This window comes from Oncorhynchus gorbuscha, linkage group LG16 (assembly GCF_021184085.1).
Source record: "Oncorhynchus gorbuscha isolate QuinsamMale2020 ecotype Even-year linkage group LG16, OgorEven_v1.0, whole genome shotgun sequence".
Lineage (NCBI taxonomy): Eukaryota > Metazoa > Chordata > Actinopteri > Salmoniformes > Salmonidae > Oncorhynchus > Oncorhynchus gorbuscha.
This window is the reverse complement of record NC_060188.1, coordinates 2,223,904-2,241,403: the sequence shown is the minus strand read 5'-3', so window position 1 is coordinate 2,241,403 and position 17,500 is coordinate 2,223,904. Positions and strand designations below refer to the sequence as shown.

The following is a 17,500-nucleotide window of genomic DNA, read 5'->3' as shown; positions in this document are numbered from 1 at the left end:
AGACATTTAGCTCTCATCCGTGGCAAATTTGGTTTGGGACCAGCTCCTGGACACTCCCAACACACACACGAGAGTACATGGCAAGGCCCACACACACACACTCCTAAACACACACACACACACACGAGAGTAGGCCTATGGCAAGGCCCACAGACACACACACTCCTAACACATACAGACAGACTAACAGCATGGTCAATGTGTACTCACCCATTGGAGGTGCCCAGGTTGGCAGAGCCCAGAGAGGATCCCAACTTCCTGCTGTCCCACAGTCTCACCTCCCGACCCCGCATCTGAACACATAACCATGTAGAGTTTAATAAATACACTTTACACACACACACACACACACACACACACACACACACACACACACGCATCTGAACACATAACCATGTAGATTTTAATAAATACACTTTAACACACACACACACACACACACACACACACACACACACACACACACACACACACACACACACACACACACACACACACACACACACACACACACACACACACACACACACACACACACACACGTACACATAATCATGTAGAGTTTAATAAATACACTTTAACACACACAAAATCACACACACTTAAAAATGTGTGTGTAGTAATGTCGTCACCTGATCGAAGCCAGTGGTCAGTATGTGGTCAGAGTCCTTGACCCAAAGGATTCGAGAGTCCTTGTTACTCTGAAGTCCCTGGGCACTCTGTAGAGACACACAGGGGGACACAGAGTTTGATTGAATACCTGGGTTAGGTTAAGGTCACAGACAGAGAGGCTATGAGAGAGAGGCACATGGAGCAACTGGCTAAGAGTAATGATGTTTGACAGCAAATATGACTCATAAACAACATGGTAGTAGAGGTGAAGACGTCACAGTTACAGTAGTAGAGGTGAAGACGTCACAGTTACAGTAGTAGAGGTGAAGACGTCACAGTTACAGTAATAGAGGTGAAGACGTCAGTTACAGTAGTAGAGGTGAAGACATCAGTTACAGTAGTAGAGGTGAAGACATCAGTTACAGTAGTAGAGGTGAAGACGTCACAAATACAGTAGTAGAGGTGAAGACATCACAGTTACAGTAGTAGAGGTGAAGACGTCAGTTACAGTAGTAAAGGTGAAGACGTCAGATACAGTAGTAGAGGTGAAGACGTCAGATACAGTAGTAGAGGTGAAGACGTCAGATACAGTAGTAGAGGTGAAGACGTCAGATACAGTAGTAGATGTGAAGACGTCACAGATACAGTAGTAGAGGTGAAGACGTCACAGATACAGTAGTAGAGGTGAAGACGTCACAGATACAGTAGTAGAGGTGAAGACGTCACAGATACAGTAGTAGAGGTGAAGACGTCACAGTTACAGTAGTAGAGGTGAAGACGTCACAGTTACAGTAGTAGAGGTGAAGACGTCACAGTTACAGTAGTAGAGGTGAAGACGTCACAGATACAGTAGTAGAGGTGAAGACGTCACAGTTACAGTAGTAGAGGTGAAGACGTCACAGATACAGTAGTAGAGGTGAAGACGTCACAGTTACAGTAGTAGAGGTGAAGACGTCACAGATACAGTAGTAGAGGTGAAGACGTCAGATACAGTAGTAGAGGTGAAGACGTCACAGATACAGTAGTAGAGGTGAAGACGTCACAGTTACAGTAGTAGAGGTGAAGACGTCACAGTTACAGTAGTAGAGGTGAAGACGTCACAGATACAGTAGTAGGTGAAGACGTCACAGTTACAGTAGTAGAGGTGAAGACGTCACAGTTACAGTAGTAGAGGTGAAGACGTCACAGATACAGTAGTAGAGGTGAAGACGTCAGATACAGTAGTAGATGTGAAGACGTCACAGTTACAGTAGTAGAGGTGAAGACGCCACAGATACAGTAGTCACAGATACAGTAGTAGAGGTGAAGACGTCACAGATACAGTAGTAGAGGTGAAGACGTCACAGATACAGTAGTAGAGGTGAAGACGTCACAGATACAGTAGTAGAGGTGAAGACGTACAGATACAGATACAGTACAGTAGTAGAGGTGAAGACGTCACAGATACAGTAGTAGAGGTGAAGACGTCACAGATACAGTAGTAGAGGTGAAGACGTCACAGATACAGTAGTAGAGGTGAAGACGTCACAGTTACAGTAGTAGAGGTGAAGACGTCACAGTTACAGTAGTAGAGGTGAAGACGTCACAGATACAGTAGTAGAGGTGAAGACGTCACAGTTACAGTAGTAGAGGTGAAGACATCACAGATACAGTAGTAGAGGTGAAGACGTCACAGATACAGTAGTAGAGGTGAAGACGTCACAGATACAGTAGTAGAGGTGAAGACGTCAGATACAGTAGTAGATGAAGACTATACTACTACTATGCATCTTGCTTATAAACGTGTTGTTGACAGGGAAGGATGTTGCGTGAGATCAACATTAAGATAATGACAACCAATGAGAGATCGTCTCAATGGAGGACAGCATGGAGAGGACAGTGACGACAGAGTGATTGACAGATTGACTCATCCAAACTGGAGGGGAAACAAGAGACTGTTCTCTTGTGCTGCTTGTGAGAGATTCACAGAGGTCAAACCAGGACTTGTCCAAATGAAATAATGAATGACAGGCCTGTTATTGTTGTTGAACCAGCCTAGGTGACTTCTGCCCCCGACACCAGGTTCTATTACTGCTATGACAGAGTCTCTATGTTACTGAAACACTGCTACCATGGAAATTGGTGTCAAAACAACACTGTTAGAACGTTAAAACAACATTGTTGCAACATAAGACAATATTAGACAGGGTGCAGCTGCCCTGAAACTGACACAGGGTCAGGGAAGAGGAAGGATGTAACAACTGAGCTTAGCGTTTGCGTAACGGCACAGTAGGTGTCACAACGATGTTGTGAGAATGTTAGACATGGTTCCTGCTCCCTTGACAACGATACAGGGAAGAGGTAGAGTGACAACTGGAGTTCATTTAATGTTACAGTAGTTGTCACAACATGCCTAAAGATCTTCAGTGGAAACCGATGTCAAAACAACGTTGTTGGAATGTTCCTCAGGGCTGCTGCTCCCTGACAATGATATGGGGTCAGGGAAATGGAAGGGTGACTAACAACAGAGGTTAGGTTGGCCTAGAGAGAGGTTAGGTTGGCCTAAGAGAGAGGTTAGGTTGGCCTAAGAGAGAGGTTAGGTTGGCCTAAGAGAGAGGTTAGGTTGGCCTAAGAGAGAGGTTAGGTTGGCCTAAGAGAGAGGTTAGGTTGGCCTAAGAGAGAGGTTAGGTTGGCCTAAGAGAGAGGTTAGGTTGGCCTCTAAGAGAGGTTAGGTTGGCCTAAGAGAGAGGTTAGGTTGGCCTAAGAGAGAGGTTAGGTTGGCCTAAGAGAGAGGTTAGGTTGGCCTAATGAGGTTAGGTTGGCCTAGAGAGAGGTTAGGTTGGCCTAAGAGAGAGGTTAGGTTGGCCTAAGAGAGAGGTTAGGTTGGCCTAAGTTAGGTTGGCCTAAGAGACAGGTTAGGTTGGCCTAATGATACAGATCTGTGAAGTCTGAAAAACACAGACAAACCCCTGTGCATGTGTGTTCCTGTCTGTCTGCCTGTCTGTCTGTCTGTCTGTCTGTCTGTCTGTCTGTCTGTCTGTCTGTCTGTCTGTCTGTCTGTCTGTCTGTCTGTCTGTCTGTCTGTCTGTCTGTCTGTCTGTCTGTCTGTCTCTCTGTCTCTCTGTCTCTCTGTCTCTCTGTCTCTCGGTCTCTCGGTCTCTCGGTCTCTCGGTCTCTCTGTCTCTCGGTCTCTCGGTCTCTCTGTCTCTCTGTCTCTCTGTCTCTCTGTCTCCAGTTACGCTGAAAGCCTCCTCTGGGCTTTGAGTTAACAGGCTCAGTGGAAGTTTCCACAGAGTAAGCCGCTGGGCTTGTACCCCCCCAAATTACTGTTGTCGTTTTTTACCACCCGTCTGTCGCCTTGCCAACCCTCGGAGGAGCGTGACACCACAGCTGTGCAACAACAAGGAGAGGGTTGACACGTGTGTGTGCTGTGTGTGGTGACATCTCTAAAGAGGGCAGCCGTCGGCCGGGCGCTCGCACAGCGACACTAATCACCTCGTTGCAAGGCAGAGGAAAAACAAACACGTGGAATACCCAAGCTGCCGTGTAGTTAGTGTGACAAGGCCTCTCACTGTGAACTGTGGGAACCCCTCATTCTAGAAAATGGTTGAATCCCAAGGCTTGTTGTCATGTATGGGACTGAACCAACAGGATTAAGAAAACAGGGGGTGCAAGTGGAGGAAAGAAAAAACAAACTTGGGATCAAATCTGAGCTGCCGTGTCGTGCAGAGCTTCTAGATTAAAGTTTGAGTGTTGGGCCAGGCATCACTGTGGGAAGATCCCCGTTTCAGAATGTGAGGCAGTCCCCAAGGTCATCCATCACATATGAGACTGAACCAACAGGTTGAAGAAAACAGGGGTGAAAATTAGACATAATCCTCTGCTCAAAGAGCTCTCCACATGTGCAGGGTGGGACCCATCCCACATATGGGCCCTATCAGGTCTAATTAAAAGCCCACTTCCCCTCCTTCCCTGCTCTCCCCTCTCTGACGTCTCCCTCACCACACTCCCAGCCTTGTGGTTTGGGGATCAAGTGCTGAGGGGGATAGACCCATGGCCTGGTTCATCTCTACTTCTTCATTTCAACGCCTCATTGCGTTTTTCTCTCCATGGCTCTTCTCCACTGGTTACATACGGAGGATTCCAGTATTTATGCTGCTGTAGTTTGTGTGTCGGGGGACTAGGGTCAGTTTGTTATATCTGGAGTTACTTCTCCTGTCCTATTCGGTGTCCTGTGTGAATTCTAAGTGTGCGTTCTCTAATTCTCTCATTCTCTCTTTCTTTCTCTCTCTCTCGGAGGACCTGAGCCCTAGGACCATGCCTCAGGACTACCTGACATGATGACTCCTTGCTGTCCCCAGTCCACCTGGCCGTGCTGCTGCTCCAGTTTCAACTGTTCTGCCTTATTATTATTGGACCATGCAAGTCATTTATGAACATTTGAACATCTTGGCCATGTTCTGTTATAATCTCCACCCGGCACAGCCAGAAGAGGACTGGCCACCCCACATAGCCTGGCTCCTCTCTAGGTTTCTTCCTAGGTTTTGGCCTTTCTAGGGAGTTTTTCCTAGCCACCGTGCTTCTACACCTGCATTGCTTGCTGTTTGGGGTTTTAGGCTGGGTTTCTGTACAGCACTTTGAGATATCAGCTGATGTACGAAGGGCTATATATAAATACATCTGATTTGATTTGATTTTGACACACACACACAATGAAATAGACAAAACACACGAATGTGAAAACACACTCACACAATCCTTCAGCCATTTATAGATCTGGTTGGTTGCACAGTAACTCAACCTGTAAAGAAATGTGAGAATTGACAGAGTGTAGAAGCTCAAGGCCTTGCGGGGGGATCGTTTGGTACAGGGAAGTGGACGTTAGTTACACTTTGGAAATGTGTTCTCTATTGATTTCAATGGGAAGGAATCCCAGTCGGTAGTCTCCCTCTCCCCTGGGCCATCACACCACACTATACACGGCCCAACCAAAACAAAGGGCTTGAGCCAGTTCAATACACCAGGCCAAGGCTGTGTGTGTGTGTGTGTGTGTGTGTGTGTGTGTGTGTGTGTGTGTGTGTGTGTGTGTGTGTGTGTGTGTGTAGCTGCTCTGCACCTACCATGGTCCTGTCCAAATCAACGTAGCATGAAGTGCATATATCATTATCATTAAGGTTACAGGTTTGATTGTGTGTTTGGCCCACACTCAAGGTTAAAGTTAGATGTACTACACCTGACTGTGAAGCGTGGAGAATTTGCCACACACACACACACACACACACACACACACACACACACACACACACACACACACACACACACACACACACACACACACACACACACACACACACACACACACACACACACACACACACACACACACACACACACACACACTTCAATAGAGCGGTCTTTAAAGTAAATCCTCAGATGTACTGTCTCTTGGAGCAGCATACCAGGTATTGTATCCAACACCATCTGTGAGGTATATGGAGAACTCAGCAGAAGTGTTGGGGTCTTGTATCCAACACCATCTGTGAGGTATATGGAGAACTCAGCAGAAGTGTTGGGGTCTTGTATCCAACACCATCTGTGAGGTATATGGAGAACTCAGCAGAAGTGTTGGGGGTATCCAACACCATCTGTGTATATGGAGAACTCAGGAAGGGGTATTATCCAACACCATTGGTGGAGAACTCAGCATCTTGTGTGTGGAGGGGTTGGGGGGTACATTGTGTGGAGGGGCCGGTGGGTACAGTGTGTGTGGAGGGGCTGGTGGGTAGGGTGTGTGTGGAGGGGTTGGTGGGTAGGGTGTGTGTGGAGGGGCTGGTGGGTAGTGTGTGTGTGGAGGGACTGGTGGGTTTCAAATGGTACAGTACCTTGGCAATGCCTTATTCAGGTACAGTACATGTACTTATAATGTGTGTGTGGAGGGGTTGGTGGGTAGGGTGTGTGTGGAGGGGTTGGTGGGTAGGGTGTGCGTGGAGGGTCTGGGGGGCAGGGTGTGTGTGGAGGGTGGAGGGGCTGGTGGGCAGGGTGAGTGTGGAGGGGCTGGTGGGCAGGGTGTGCGTGGAGGGTCTGGTGGGCAGGGTGTGCGTGGAGGGTCTGGTGGGCAGGGTGTGTGTGGAGGGTGGAGGGGCTGGTGGGCAGGGTGTGTGTGGAGGGTGGAGGGGCTGGTGGGCAGGGTGTGTGTGGAGGGTGGAGGGGCTGGTGGGCAGGGTGAGTGTGGAGGTGCTGGTGGGCAGGGTGTGTGTAGAGAGGCAGAGAGAGAGAGAGAGAGAGAGAGAGAGAGAGAACCATCTCTTCTCCTCTGTGTTCTATAACCAGCTCTTCTCCTCTGTGTTCTACAACCAGCTCTTCTCCTCTGTGTTCTACAACCAGCTCTTCTCCTCTGTGTTCTATAACCAGCTCTTCTCCTCTGTGTTCTATAACCAGCTCTTCTCCTCTGTGTTCTATAACCAGCTCTTCTCCTCTGTGTTCTATAACCAGCTCTTCTCCTCTGTGTTCTATAACCAGCTCTTCTCCTCTGTGTTCTATAACCAGCTCTTCTCCTCTGTGTTCTATAACCAGCTCTTCTCCTCTGTGTTCTATAACCAGCTCTTCTCCTCTGTGTTCTATAACCAGCTCTTCTCCTCTGTGTTCTATAACCAGCTCTTCTCCTCTGTGTTCTATAACCAGCTCTTCTCCTCTGTGTTCTATAACCAGCTCTTCTCCTCTGTGTTCTATAACCAGCTCTTCTCCTCTGTGTTCTATAACCAGCTCTTCTCCTCTGTGTTCTATAACCAGCTCTTCTCCTCTGTGTTCTATAACCAGCTCTTCTCCTCTGTGTTCTATAACCAGCTCTTCTCCTCTGTGTTCTATAACCAGCTCTTCTCCTCTGTGTTCTATAACCAGCTCTTCTCCTCTGTGTTCTATAACCAGCTCTTCTCCTCTGTGTTCTATAACCAGCTCTTCTCCTCTGTGTTCTATAACCAGCTCTTCTCCTCTGTGTTCTATAACCAGCTCTTCTCCTCTGTGTTCTATAACCAGCTCTTCTCCTCTGTGTTCTATAACCAGCTCTTCTCCTCTGTGTTCTATAACCAGCTCTTCTCCTCTGTGTTCTATAACCAGCTCTTCTCCTCTGTGTTCTATAACCAGCTCTTCTCCTCTGTGTTCTATAACCAGCTCTTCTCCTCTGTGTTCTATAACCAGCTCTTCTCCTCTGTGTTCTATAACCAGCTCTTCTCCTCTGTGTTCTATAACCAGCTCTTCTCCTCTGTGTTCTATAACCAGCTCTTCTCCTCTGTGTTCTATAACCAGCTCTTCTCCTCTGTGTTCTATAACCAGCTCTTCTCCTCTGTGTTCTATAACCAGCTCTTCTCCTCTGTGTTCTATAACCAGCTCTTCTCCTCTGTGTTCTATAACCAGCTCTTCTCCTCTGTGTTCTATAACCAGCTCTTCTCCTCTGTGTTCTATAACCAGCTCTTCTCCTCTGTGTTCTATAACCAGCTCTTCTCCTCTGTGTTCTATAACCAGCTCTTCTCCTCTGTGTTCTATAACCAGCTCTTCTCCTCTGTGTTCTATAACCAGCTCTTCTCCTCTGTGTTCTATAACCAGCTCTTCTCCTCTGTGTTCTATAACCAGCTCTTCTCCTCTGTGTTCTATAACCAGCTCTTCTCCTCTGTGTTCTATAACCAGCTCTTCTCCTCTGTGTTCTATAACCAGCTCTTCTCCTCTGTGTTCTATAACCAGCTCTTCTCCTCTGTGTTCTATAACCAGCTCTTCTCCTCTGTGTTCTATAACCAGCTCTTCTCCTCTGTGTTCTATAACCAGCTCTTCTCCTCTGTGTTCTATAACCAGCTCTTCTCCTCTGTGTTCTATAACCAGCTCTTCTCCTCTGTGTTCTATAACCAGCTCTTCTCCTCTGTGTTCTATAACCAGCTCTTCTCCTCTGTGTTCTATAACCAGCTCTTCTCCTCTGTGTTCTATAACCAGCTCTTCTCCTCTGTGTTCTATAACCAGCTCTTCTCCTCTGTGTTCTATAACCAGCTCTTCTCCTCTGTGTTCTATAACCAGCTCTTCTCCTCTGTGTTCTATAACCAGCTCTTCTCCTCTGTGTTCTATAACCAGCTCTTCTCCTCTGTGTTCTATAACCAGCTCTTCTCCTCTGTGTTCTATAACCAGCTCTTCCCTCTGTGTTCTATAACCAGCTCTTCTCCTCTGTGGGTGACAGGGTCTTTAAAACATCACGTTGGGACTCTGGCCAAACTCAGAGACTTGGGCTCTGACTATTGTACAGTACTTTCTCTTGGTTGGTGTTGAATGTTGCCATAACGTTAGGGCAGTGTTGTCTGAAAGCAGTAGTGTTGGTCCTCATTCTTACTGGCTGCCACTGTGTACCAGTGGATGAAACAAGCTGCTTTAACACAGGAGACCTGTCAAACAGAACTGTCTCATTGTGTTTAACGTATTATCCATCAGCTCTATCTGTTGTTGTGATAACTGACATGTCCCACAGCAACTAAATGACTTAGTAATAACTGACATGTCCCACAGCAACTAAATGACTTAGTAATAACTGACATGTCCCACAGCAACTAAATGACTTAGTAATAACTGACATGTCAATGTCCCACAGCAACTAAATGACTTAGTAATAACTGACATGTCCCACAGCAACTAAATGACTTAGTAATAACTGACATGTCCCACAGCAACTAAATGACTTAGTAATAACTGACATGTCCCACAGCAACTAAATGACTTAGTAATAACTGACATGTCCCACAGCAACTAAATGACTTAGTAATAACTGACATGTCCCACAGCAACTAAATGACTTAGTAATAACTGACATGTCCCACAGCAACTAAATGACTTAGTAATAACTGACATGTCCCACAGCAACTAAATGACTTAGTAATAACTGACATGTCCCACAGCAACTAAATGACTTAGTAATAACTGACATGTCCCACAGCAACTAAATGACTTAGTAATAACTGACATGTCCCACAGCAACTAAATGACTTAGTAATAACTGACATGTCCCACAGCAACTAAATGACTTAGTAATAACTGACATGTCCCCAGCAACTAAATGACTTAGTAATAACTGACATGTCCCACAGCAACTAAATGACTTAGTAATAACTGACATGTCCCCCAGCAACTAAATGACTTAGTAATAACTGACATGTCAATGTCCCACAGCAACTAAATGACTTAGTAATAACTGACATGTCAATGTCCCACAGCAACTAAATGACTTAGTAATAACTGACATGTCCCACAGCAACTAAATGACTTAGTAATAACTGACATGTCAATGTCCCACAGCAACTAAATGACTTAGTAATAACTGACATGTCCCCCAGCAACTAAATGACTTAGTAATAACTGACATGTCCCCCAGCAACTAAATGACTTAGTAATAACTGACATGTCCCCCAGCAACTAAATGACTTAGTAATAACTGACATGTCCCACAGCAACTAAATGACTTAGTAATAACTGACATGTCCCACAGCAACTAAATGACTTAGTAATAACTGACATGTCCCACAGCAACTAAATGCCTTGTTTTTGGCTCAGTGTAGTTAGGATACTCCCAGGCCTGAGCTGGGGAGATGCCCAATGGTGCAGGCCGGACAATGACGCGTCGCCAAGACACGCACGCACGCACGCACGCACACACACACACCCCTTCTGCTAAGAAGAGATATATCCTTGGCAACATATGTCTTACATCAAATCTAAAAAGACGTGCCTTGACCTAAATGACAGAGTAGACTAGAGGGCAGTCTCAGCCAGATGTCCCCCTGTGTCTAGGCTCTTGTGACAGAGTTACGTACACGCAAGATTACATTCTGGGTGCCGAGATTACCCTCTGTCTGACCTGTACAAAGTATCTGCATCCCAAATGGCACCCTATTCCCTACGTAGTGCACTGCTTTTGACCAGAGCACTATGGGCCCTTGGGATCGGGTCAAAAGCAGTGCAGAGAAGTGTGCATTTTGAGACAGAGCCAATGTAATTTACCATGACAGCAGCTTTCAACAGACGGCTCCAGGATTGAAGGCAAATAAACGGCAGTAATATCAAACAGAACCCTGTGCATGCACACACACACACACACACACACACACACACACACACACACACACACACACACACACACACACACACACACACACACACACACACACACACACACACACACACACGCTAGCCCTACATCTAACAATCTGACGGTGATGATGTCACTGTGTCCGTTGTCCACACTAGATCTGATGGCTCGCCTGCCTGACAGAGTCTCAGACACATGGTGATGTCACTGTGTCCGTTGTCCACACTAGATCTCATGGCTCGCGTGCCTGACAGAGTCTCAGACACATGGTGATGTCATAATTCAGCAGCGCTCGCTGACAGCAGTGGTTGTGTAGGTGTGTGTGTGTGTTTGTATGTGTGTGTGGGGGGGGGGCACTCAGGAGGCCAGGGGGGCCCAGGGTTATCTATTAGGCTATAGAGCTCCCCATTCCTTCCCAATCTCCCTCCTGTCTCCCCAAAAACGGTGTTTCAGATTTAGGGTAGGGGACCTTGCCTGGCGGCCACTCAACCTAGAGAGAGCAGGGCTGCTGCTGACACCACAGGGCCCACAGAGAGTAGGGCTGCTGCTGACACCACAGGGCCCACAGAGAGTAGGGCTGCTGCTGACACCACAGGGCCCACAGAGAGCAGGGCTGCTGCTGACACCACAGGGCCCACAGAGAGCAGGGCTGCTGCTGACACCACAGGGCCCACAGAGAGTAGGGCTGCTGCTGACACCACAGGGCCCACAGAGAGTAGGGCTGCTGCTGACACCACAGGGCCCACAGAGAGCAGGGCTGCTGCTGACACCACAGGGCCCACAGAGAGCAGGGCTGCTGCTGACACCACAGGGCCCACAGAGAGTAGGGCTGCTGCTGACACCACAGGGCCCACAGAGAGTAGGGCTGCTGCTGACACCACAGGGCCCACAGAGAGTAGGGCTGCTGCTGACACCACAGGGCCCACAGAGAGTAGGGCTGCTGCTGACACCACAGGGCCCACAGTAGGGCTGCTGCTGACACCACAGGGCCCACAGAGAGTAGGGCTGCTGCTGACACCACAGGGCCCACAGAGAGCAGGGCTGCTGCTGACACCACAGGGCCCACAGAGAGCAGGGCTGCTCATAACACCACAGGGCCCACAGAGAGCAAGGCTGCTGCTGACACCACAGGGCCCACAGAGAGCAGGGCTGCTCCTAACACCACAGGGCCCACAGAGGACATCAGGCTGTCCAGAGGAACGAGTGGTAGGTTTTCCTTAGCAGCAGAACAAAGAGAAACACAGAGGTCTGAGTTGTAGGAATCCAGGGAGGGAAGGAGGAGGGAGAGAGTGATGGCACGTGACTTGGAGGGTCTGAAGGGGGACGTAGAGAGGAAGCGAGGAGGACAGGGCTCACCTGCCTCAACGATGGGGTCATTTGGGGTCAGAGACGGACCAATCCAATGGGAGAGGTACTTTGGAAGTGACATCATTAAATTGTGACGCGAATAATAATACAGGTGTTGATGACAAAATGTAGAATTGTGAAAAGAGAGGAAAGACTGGTCTCTACAGGGAGGGAAACAGTCAGAACTCTCAGTCAGAGAGTGTGTGTGTGTGTGTGTGTGTGTGTGTGTGTGTGTGTGTGTGTGTGTGTGTGTGTGTGTGTGTGTGTGTGTGTGTGTGTGTGTGTGTGTGTGTGTGTGTGTGTGTGTGTGTGTGTGTGTGTGTGTGTGTGTGTGTGTGTGTGTGTGTGTGTGTGTGTGTGTGTGTGTGTGTAGCCTATTTCTCTCTAAGTGAGGGAGGGAAAGTGGAGATAACCCCTCCAAAGAAGGATGATCCTGTAATAACAGGTATAAAAACGGAGGTGATTTACAAGAGTGGTAGTGTTATAGACACACTGAGACAGACAGAAGACCTCTCCAAAACAGACCCAGTCAGTGTCTACCTCTAAAGATTATGGATCTATTTAATGTCCCTCTCCCAATAAAAACACAGGAGCCTTTTCACTCCCATTCTCCTTACGTATTAGCGAGCCCAGCTTAACCATACAGAGAGCACATCTGTGTCACTCAGAGAGAATGTTGTTTCACCCACCAGGACTGTGTATCAGGTGTCAATGATCACATATGGGAACGATTGCACTCTCCCTCCCCCTCCCTCTCTAATTCCATGTGCTCACTGGGGCCAGAAGTATGTTATGATGAGTACCAGTCCTGTAGAAACTGTTTAAACTGGTTTTCTCCTGCTGCTTATTGTTCCTATAGATCACATGACTTTGATATGATGGATAGATGATAGAACTTTAATGTCACATTGCTGTGATGGTTGTAGTACTAATGGAGTAGTACTAATGGAGTAGTACTAATAGAGTAGTACTAATAGAGTAGTACTAATAGAGTAGTACTAATAGAGTAGTACTAATAGAGTAGTACTAATGGAGTAGTACTAATAGAGTAGTACTAATGGAGTAGTACTAATAGAGTAGTACTAATGGAGTAGTACTAATGGATAACAAGGCTCTACACGTAATAAAGGTTCAATACCAAAACACTTTCTTTATCCAGTAAATACAATTACAGTTTAAACAACTTTCTCTAAAACCTCATGAACCCTTTGAGTGGTCACTAGTGGTTACCACAACCAAAAGTCAGAATTATGTCAAAATGTCACTTCTTAAAACCGAATCCTAACCTTATGCCTAACCTTAACCACACTTCTAACCTTATGCCTAACCTTAACCACACTTCTAACCTTATGCCTAACCTTAACCACACTTCTAACCTCATGCCTAACCTTAACCACACTTCTAACCTTATGCCTAACCTTAAATTAAGTTAAACAAACAGCATGCATTTTTACGATATAGACAATTTTGGCTTTGTGGCTGTAGTAACAAGCGTTAATAATGCCTCCTGCAGTGCTGACAGACCAGGCATCCATTCCAGACCTAGCTAGTCAACCTTCCCAGTGTTCTGATTAAAGGGACTGTGTCCCCCTGCCTGGTCTGATCTGCTGCACAGAGCTGCTGTGGTGGAATTGGAACCTGATTACTGCCTCCGCCCCCGGACAGACCAGCGACCAGAAATACTGTATTCCAGACCTGGGTTCAAATACTACGGAGCATTTTATTGGACAGGGTTTGCAGATGGGTGGGGTTTGCTCCTTTGTGACTTTTCCCATTGCTTCCCTTGTGCCAGGCAAGCTCAATCAAGCACAGCCAAAGTATTTGAAAGAAAGCAAATACTACTTGAACCCGGGTCGGCTGTACTGTCAAGAATCAGACATACCCTACCCCAGCTGCACTCCTTCATCCCTCAACCTGCTCCTCATTTCCCCTCTCTTCCACTCCTCTAATGGAGCCATCCCTCTTTCCCTTTATTCACCCTCTCTTTTAATCAATAACCTTCACCCCATTGTCTTTGTATCATCTATCCTTAAAACAGACCGATTCCACTTTTCTCTTTTCATGTACAGGCAATTAGTTCTTTCACTAACTATTTGACTTTCCTGTACCACCATTTTCTCTTTCATGCCCCATTTGCGCCATTATTCAGACTCTGAATAGAGCTGGCCTATTCACGGTCTCCAATTTGATTCCCTCTTTTCACAGAAGCCAGTAGACCAGCTGCAAATAAGACAGGAGGGACAGAACGAGGGAAACTGGGGAAAACGGGAGGAAGAAAAAAAACACACAAATCAAACCAGCCAATTTATTCTTTCATTTCCTCTCCCGCTGACCACCACTTTTTCAACCATTAATTGGAAACATCTTCCAGTTCCCGCCCTCACTTCGTCTCTCCTCAAACTCAAGAACCCACAGATCCTTCTTTCTTTCTTTTCTCTACCTCTCATTCCCTTCTTCTCTCCGCCTTTCATTCCTCTAATTAAAATCAGAGGTAAGTGTCAGAACAACGATACATATCTATTAGAAGGCTAAAGCCTAGATGATTTGGGGGGGGCAGCTGAAACAGCAGTGACTTGAGTTTTGACCTCGTCGTACACCGTTGGGTCAAACCCCTCTGACACACTAATACACATGGGAGTGTTTGGTTACTTAAAGTTGAGCTTAACATCTCAGCTTCAAATCTTTGAAGAAATTTACCTCAGGAAAAAGTCCTCACAAAAGACACTTATCTTACTGCTTGAGATATGTAGTCAGTGTTTCCCCTATATGCATTGGCCGCCATTGCAAAATATATATTTATTTTTTTAAGGGGGGGGGGCTGTAATTTACATAATGATAAAACGTCTTCAGTGTAACCTTAAATTACTAAAACCAGGTGTAAAGCACATTTTTAAATAATAAACGGGGCCCCCATTGATTTGGTATAATGTTTGAGACCCTCAGATAGCATAAGAACAAGGCATAAACCATGGGAAAATGTGTATAACTGCAGAAAATCTGCTTTAAACTAGCAAAATGTTGTTTCTCAGCCAGAGACCCTCCCCCCTCCCCCACCTTTTATTCACTAGATTTATCTGCCGTTGTCTTCATGCCATTCTCTCCCCCTCTCTCTCCCGTCTTTCTAGGAGTGAAAGTTACAAATACTGAAGAGATGGAAAAAACCCAGTTGATATGAACCATAGAGACAGCAGGAGGGCTGTGGGCTGCCATCAGGGGGATAGTAATATGGCCCTCAATGATGCAATGTGTGTGTGTGTGTGTGTGTGTGTGTGTGTGTGTGTGTGTGTGTGTGTGTGTGTGTGTGTGTGTGTGTGTGTGTGTGTGTGTGTGTGTGTGTGTGTGTGTGTGTGTGTGTGTGTGTGTGTGTGTGTGTGTGTTGCCAGGATAAATATAGTATACAGTGTGAATGGGATATCCAGAAGGGTTTTCCCTCCCAGCTGTTTGTTTCCCCCAGACTGCATTCCCACAGCCTTCCTGGGAAAACGTGTGAAGTGGAGGAGAGGAAGAGAAGATAGATGGAACACAGCGAGGGGGATTGGAGAGAAGAGGAATGATAGTGATAGAAAGTTCTTGTTTGCCAACTCATGATGTAAACAGAGGATATCCCAGTGTCATCCCACACACACACGGTACCAGTCAACAGTTTGGACACACCTACTCATTCAAAGGTTTTTCTTTATCTTGACTATTTTCTACATTGTAGAATAATAGTGAAGACATCAAAACTATAAAATGACACATATGGAATCATGTAGTAACCAAAAAGGGTTAAACGAATCAAAATATATTTTATATTTGAGAATCTTCAAAGTAGCCACCCTTCACCTTGACAGCTTTGCACACTCTTGTAATTCTCTCAACCAGCTTCATGAGGTAGTCACCTGGAATGCATTTCAAATAACAGGTGTGCCTTGTTAAAAGTTCATTTGTGGAATTTCTTTCCTTCTTAATGAGTTTGAGCCAATCAGTTGTGTTGTGACAAGGTAGAGGTCGTATACAAAAGATGACCCCATTTGGTAAAAGACCAAGTCCATATTATGGCAAGAACAGCTCAAATAAACAAAGAGAAATGACAGTCCATCATTACTTTCAGACATGAAGGTCAGTCAATGCAAAACATTTCAAGAACTTTGAAAGTTTCTTCAAGTGCAGTCGTAAAAACCATCATGCACTGTGATGAAACTGGCTCTCATGAGGACCGCCACAGGAAAGGATGACCCAGAGTTACCTCTGCTGCAGAGGATAAGTTCATTAGAGTTACCAGACTCAGAAATTGCAGCCCAAATAATTGCTTCACTGAGTTCAAGTAACAGACATCGCAACATCAACTGTTCACAGGAGACTGTGTGAATCAGGGTTTCATGGTCGAATTGCTGCAAAGAAACCACTACTAAAGGACACCAATAAGAAGAGACTTGCTTGGGCCAAGAAACATGAGCAATGGACAATAGACCATTAGAAATCTGTCCTTTGGTCTGTTGAGTCCAAATTTGAGATTTTTGGTTCCAAACGCCGTGTCTTTGTGAGATGCAGAGAAGGTGAACAGATGATCTCTGCATGTGTGGTTTCCACCGTGAAGCATGGAGGAGGAGGAGGTGTGATGATGCTTTGCTGGTGACACTCTCTGAGATTTATTTTGAATTCAAGGCACACTTAACCAGCATGGCTACCAGAGCATTCTGTAGCGATACGCCATCCCATTTGGTTTGCGCTTAGTGAGACTATCATTTGTTTTTCTACAGGACAATAACCCAACACACCTCTAGGCTGTGTAAGGGCTATTTGACCAAAAAGGAGAGTGATGGAGTGCTGCAACAGATGACCTGACCTCCACAATCACCCGACCTAAACACCAATTGAGATGGTTTGGGATGAGTTGGACTGCAGAGTGAAGAAAAAGCAGCCAACAAGTGCTGTGGGAACATATTCAAGACTATTGGAAAAGCATTCCTCATGAAACTGGTTGAGAGAATGCCAAGAGTGTGCAAAGCTGTCATCAAGGCAAAGGGTGGCTACTTTGAAAAATCTAAAATCGATTTTCATTTGTTTAACACTTTTTTGGTTACTACATGATTCCATATGTGTTATTTCATAGTTTTGATGTCTTCACTATTATTCTACAATGTATAAAATAGTAAAAATAAAGAAAAAACATTGAATGACTAAGCGTGACCAACTGACTGGTACTGTCCATACACACACACACATACACACACTTTACATATCTGCCATTTAAAAAGAGTTGTGATCCTGGAAGAAGAAAACATTCTATTATATAACACCTTTATACCGGTCCATGGGAAGCAAGTGCAGATGTGCCCCAGATATTACCACACATTCACACCAGTGCCAAACCACTGACTAAATAAAACCCTGCGTTGGTCAGGCTCCATTATGCACACACAAACTATTCTGCTCTCAGAGTGTGTTTTGGAATTAGCAAGGAAGATT

The 17,500-nt window shown here is 46.0% G+C and overlaps 1 protein-coding gene across 1 annotated transcript in view; it reads right to left on the bottom strand.

Moving 5' to 3' along the window:
• The window catches only part of coro7 (coronin 7), a 374,383-nt gene that overhangs the window by 203,221 nt on the left and 153,662 nt on the right, over positions 1 to 17,500 (bottom strand). Inside the window, 2 exon segments of the mRNA XM_046304112.1 lie at positions 211 to 293; positions 633 to 719. Of these exon segments, the coding sequence (XP_046160068.1) occupies positions 211 to 293; positions 633 to 719 (170 nt within the window).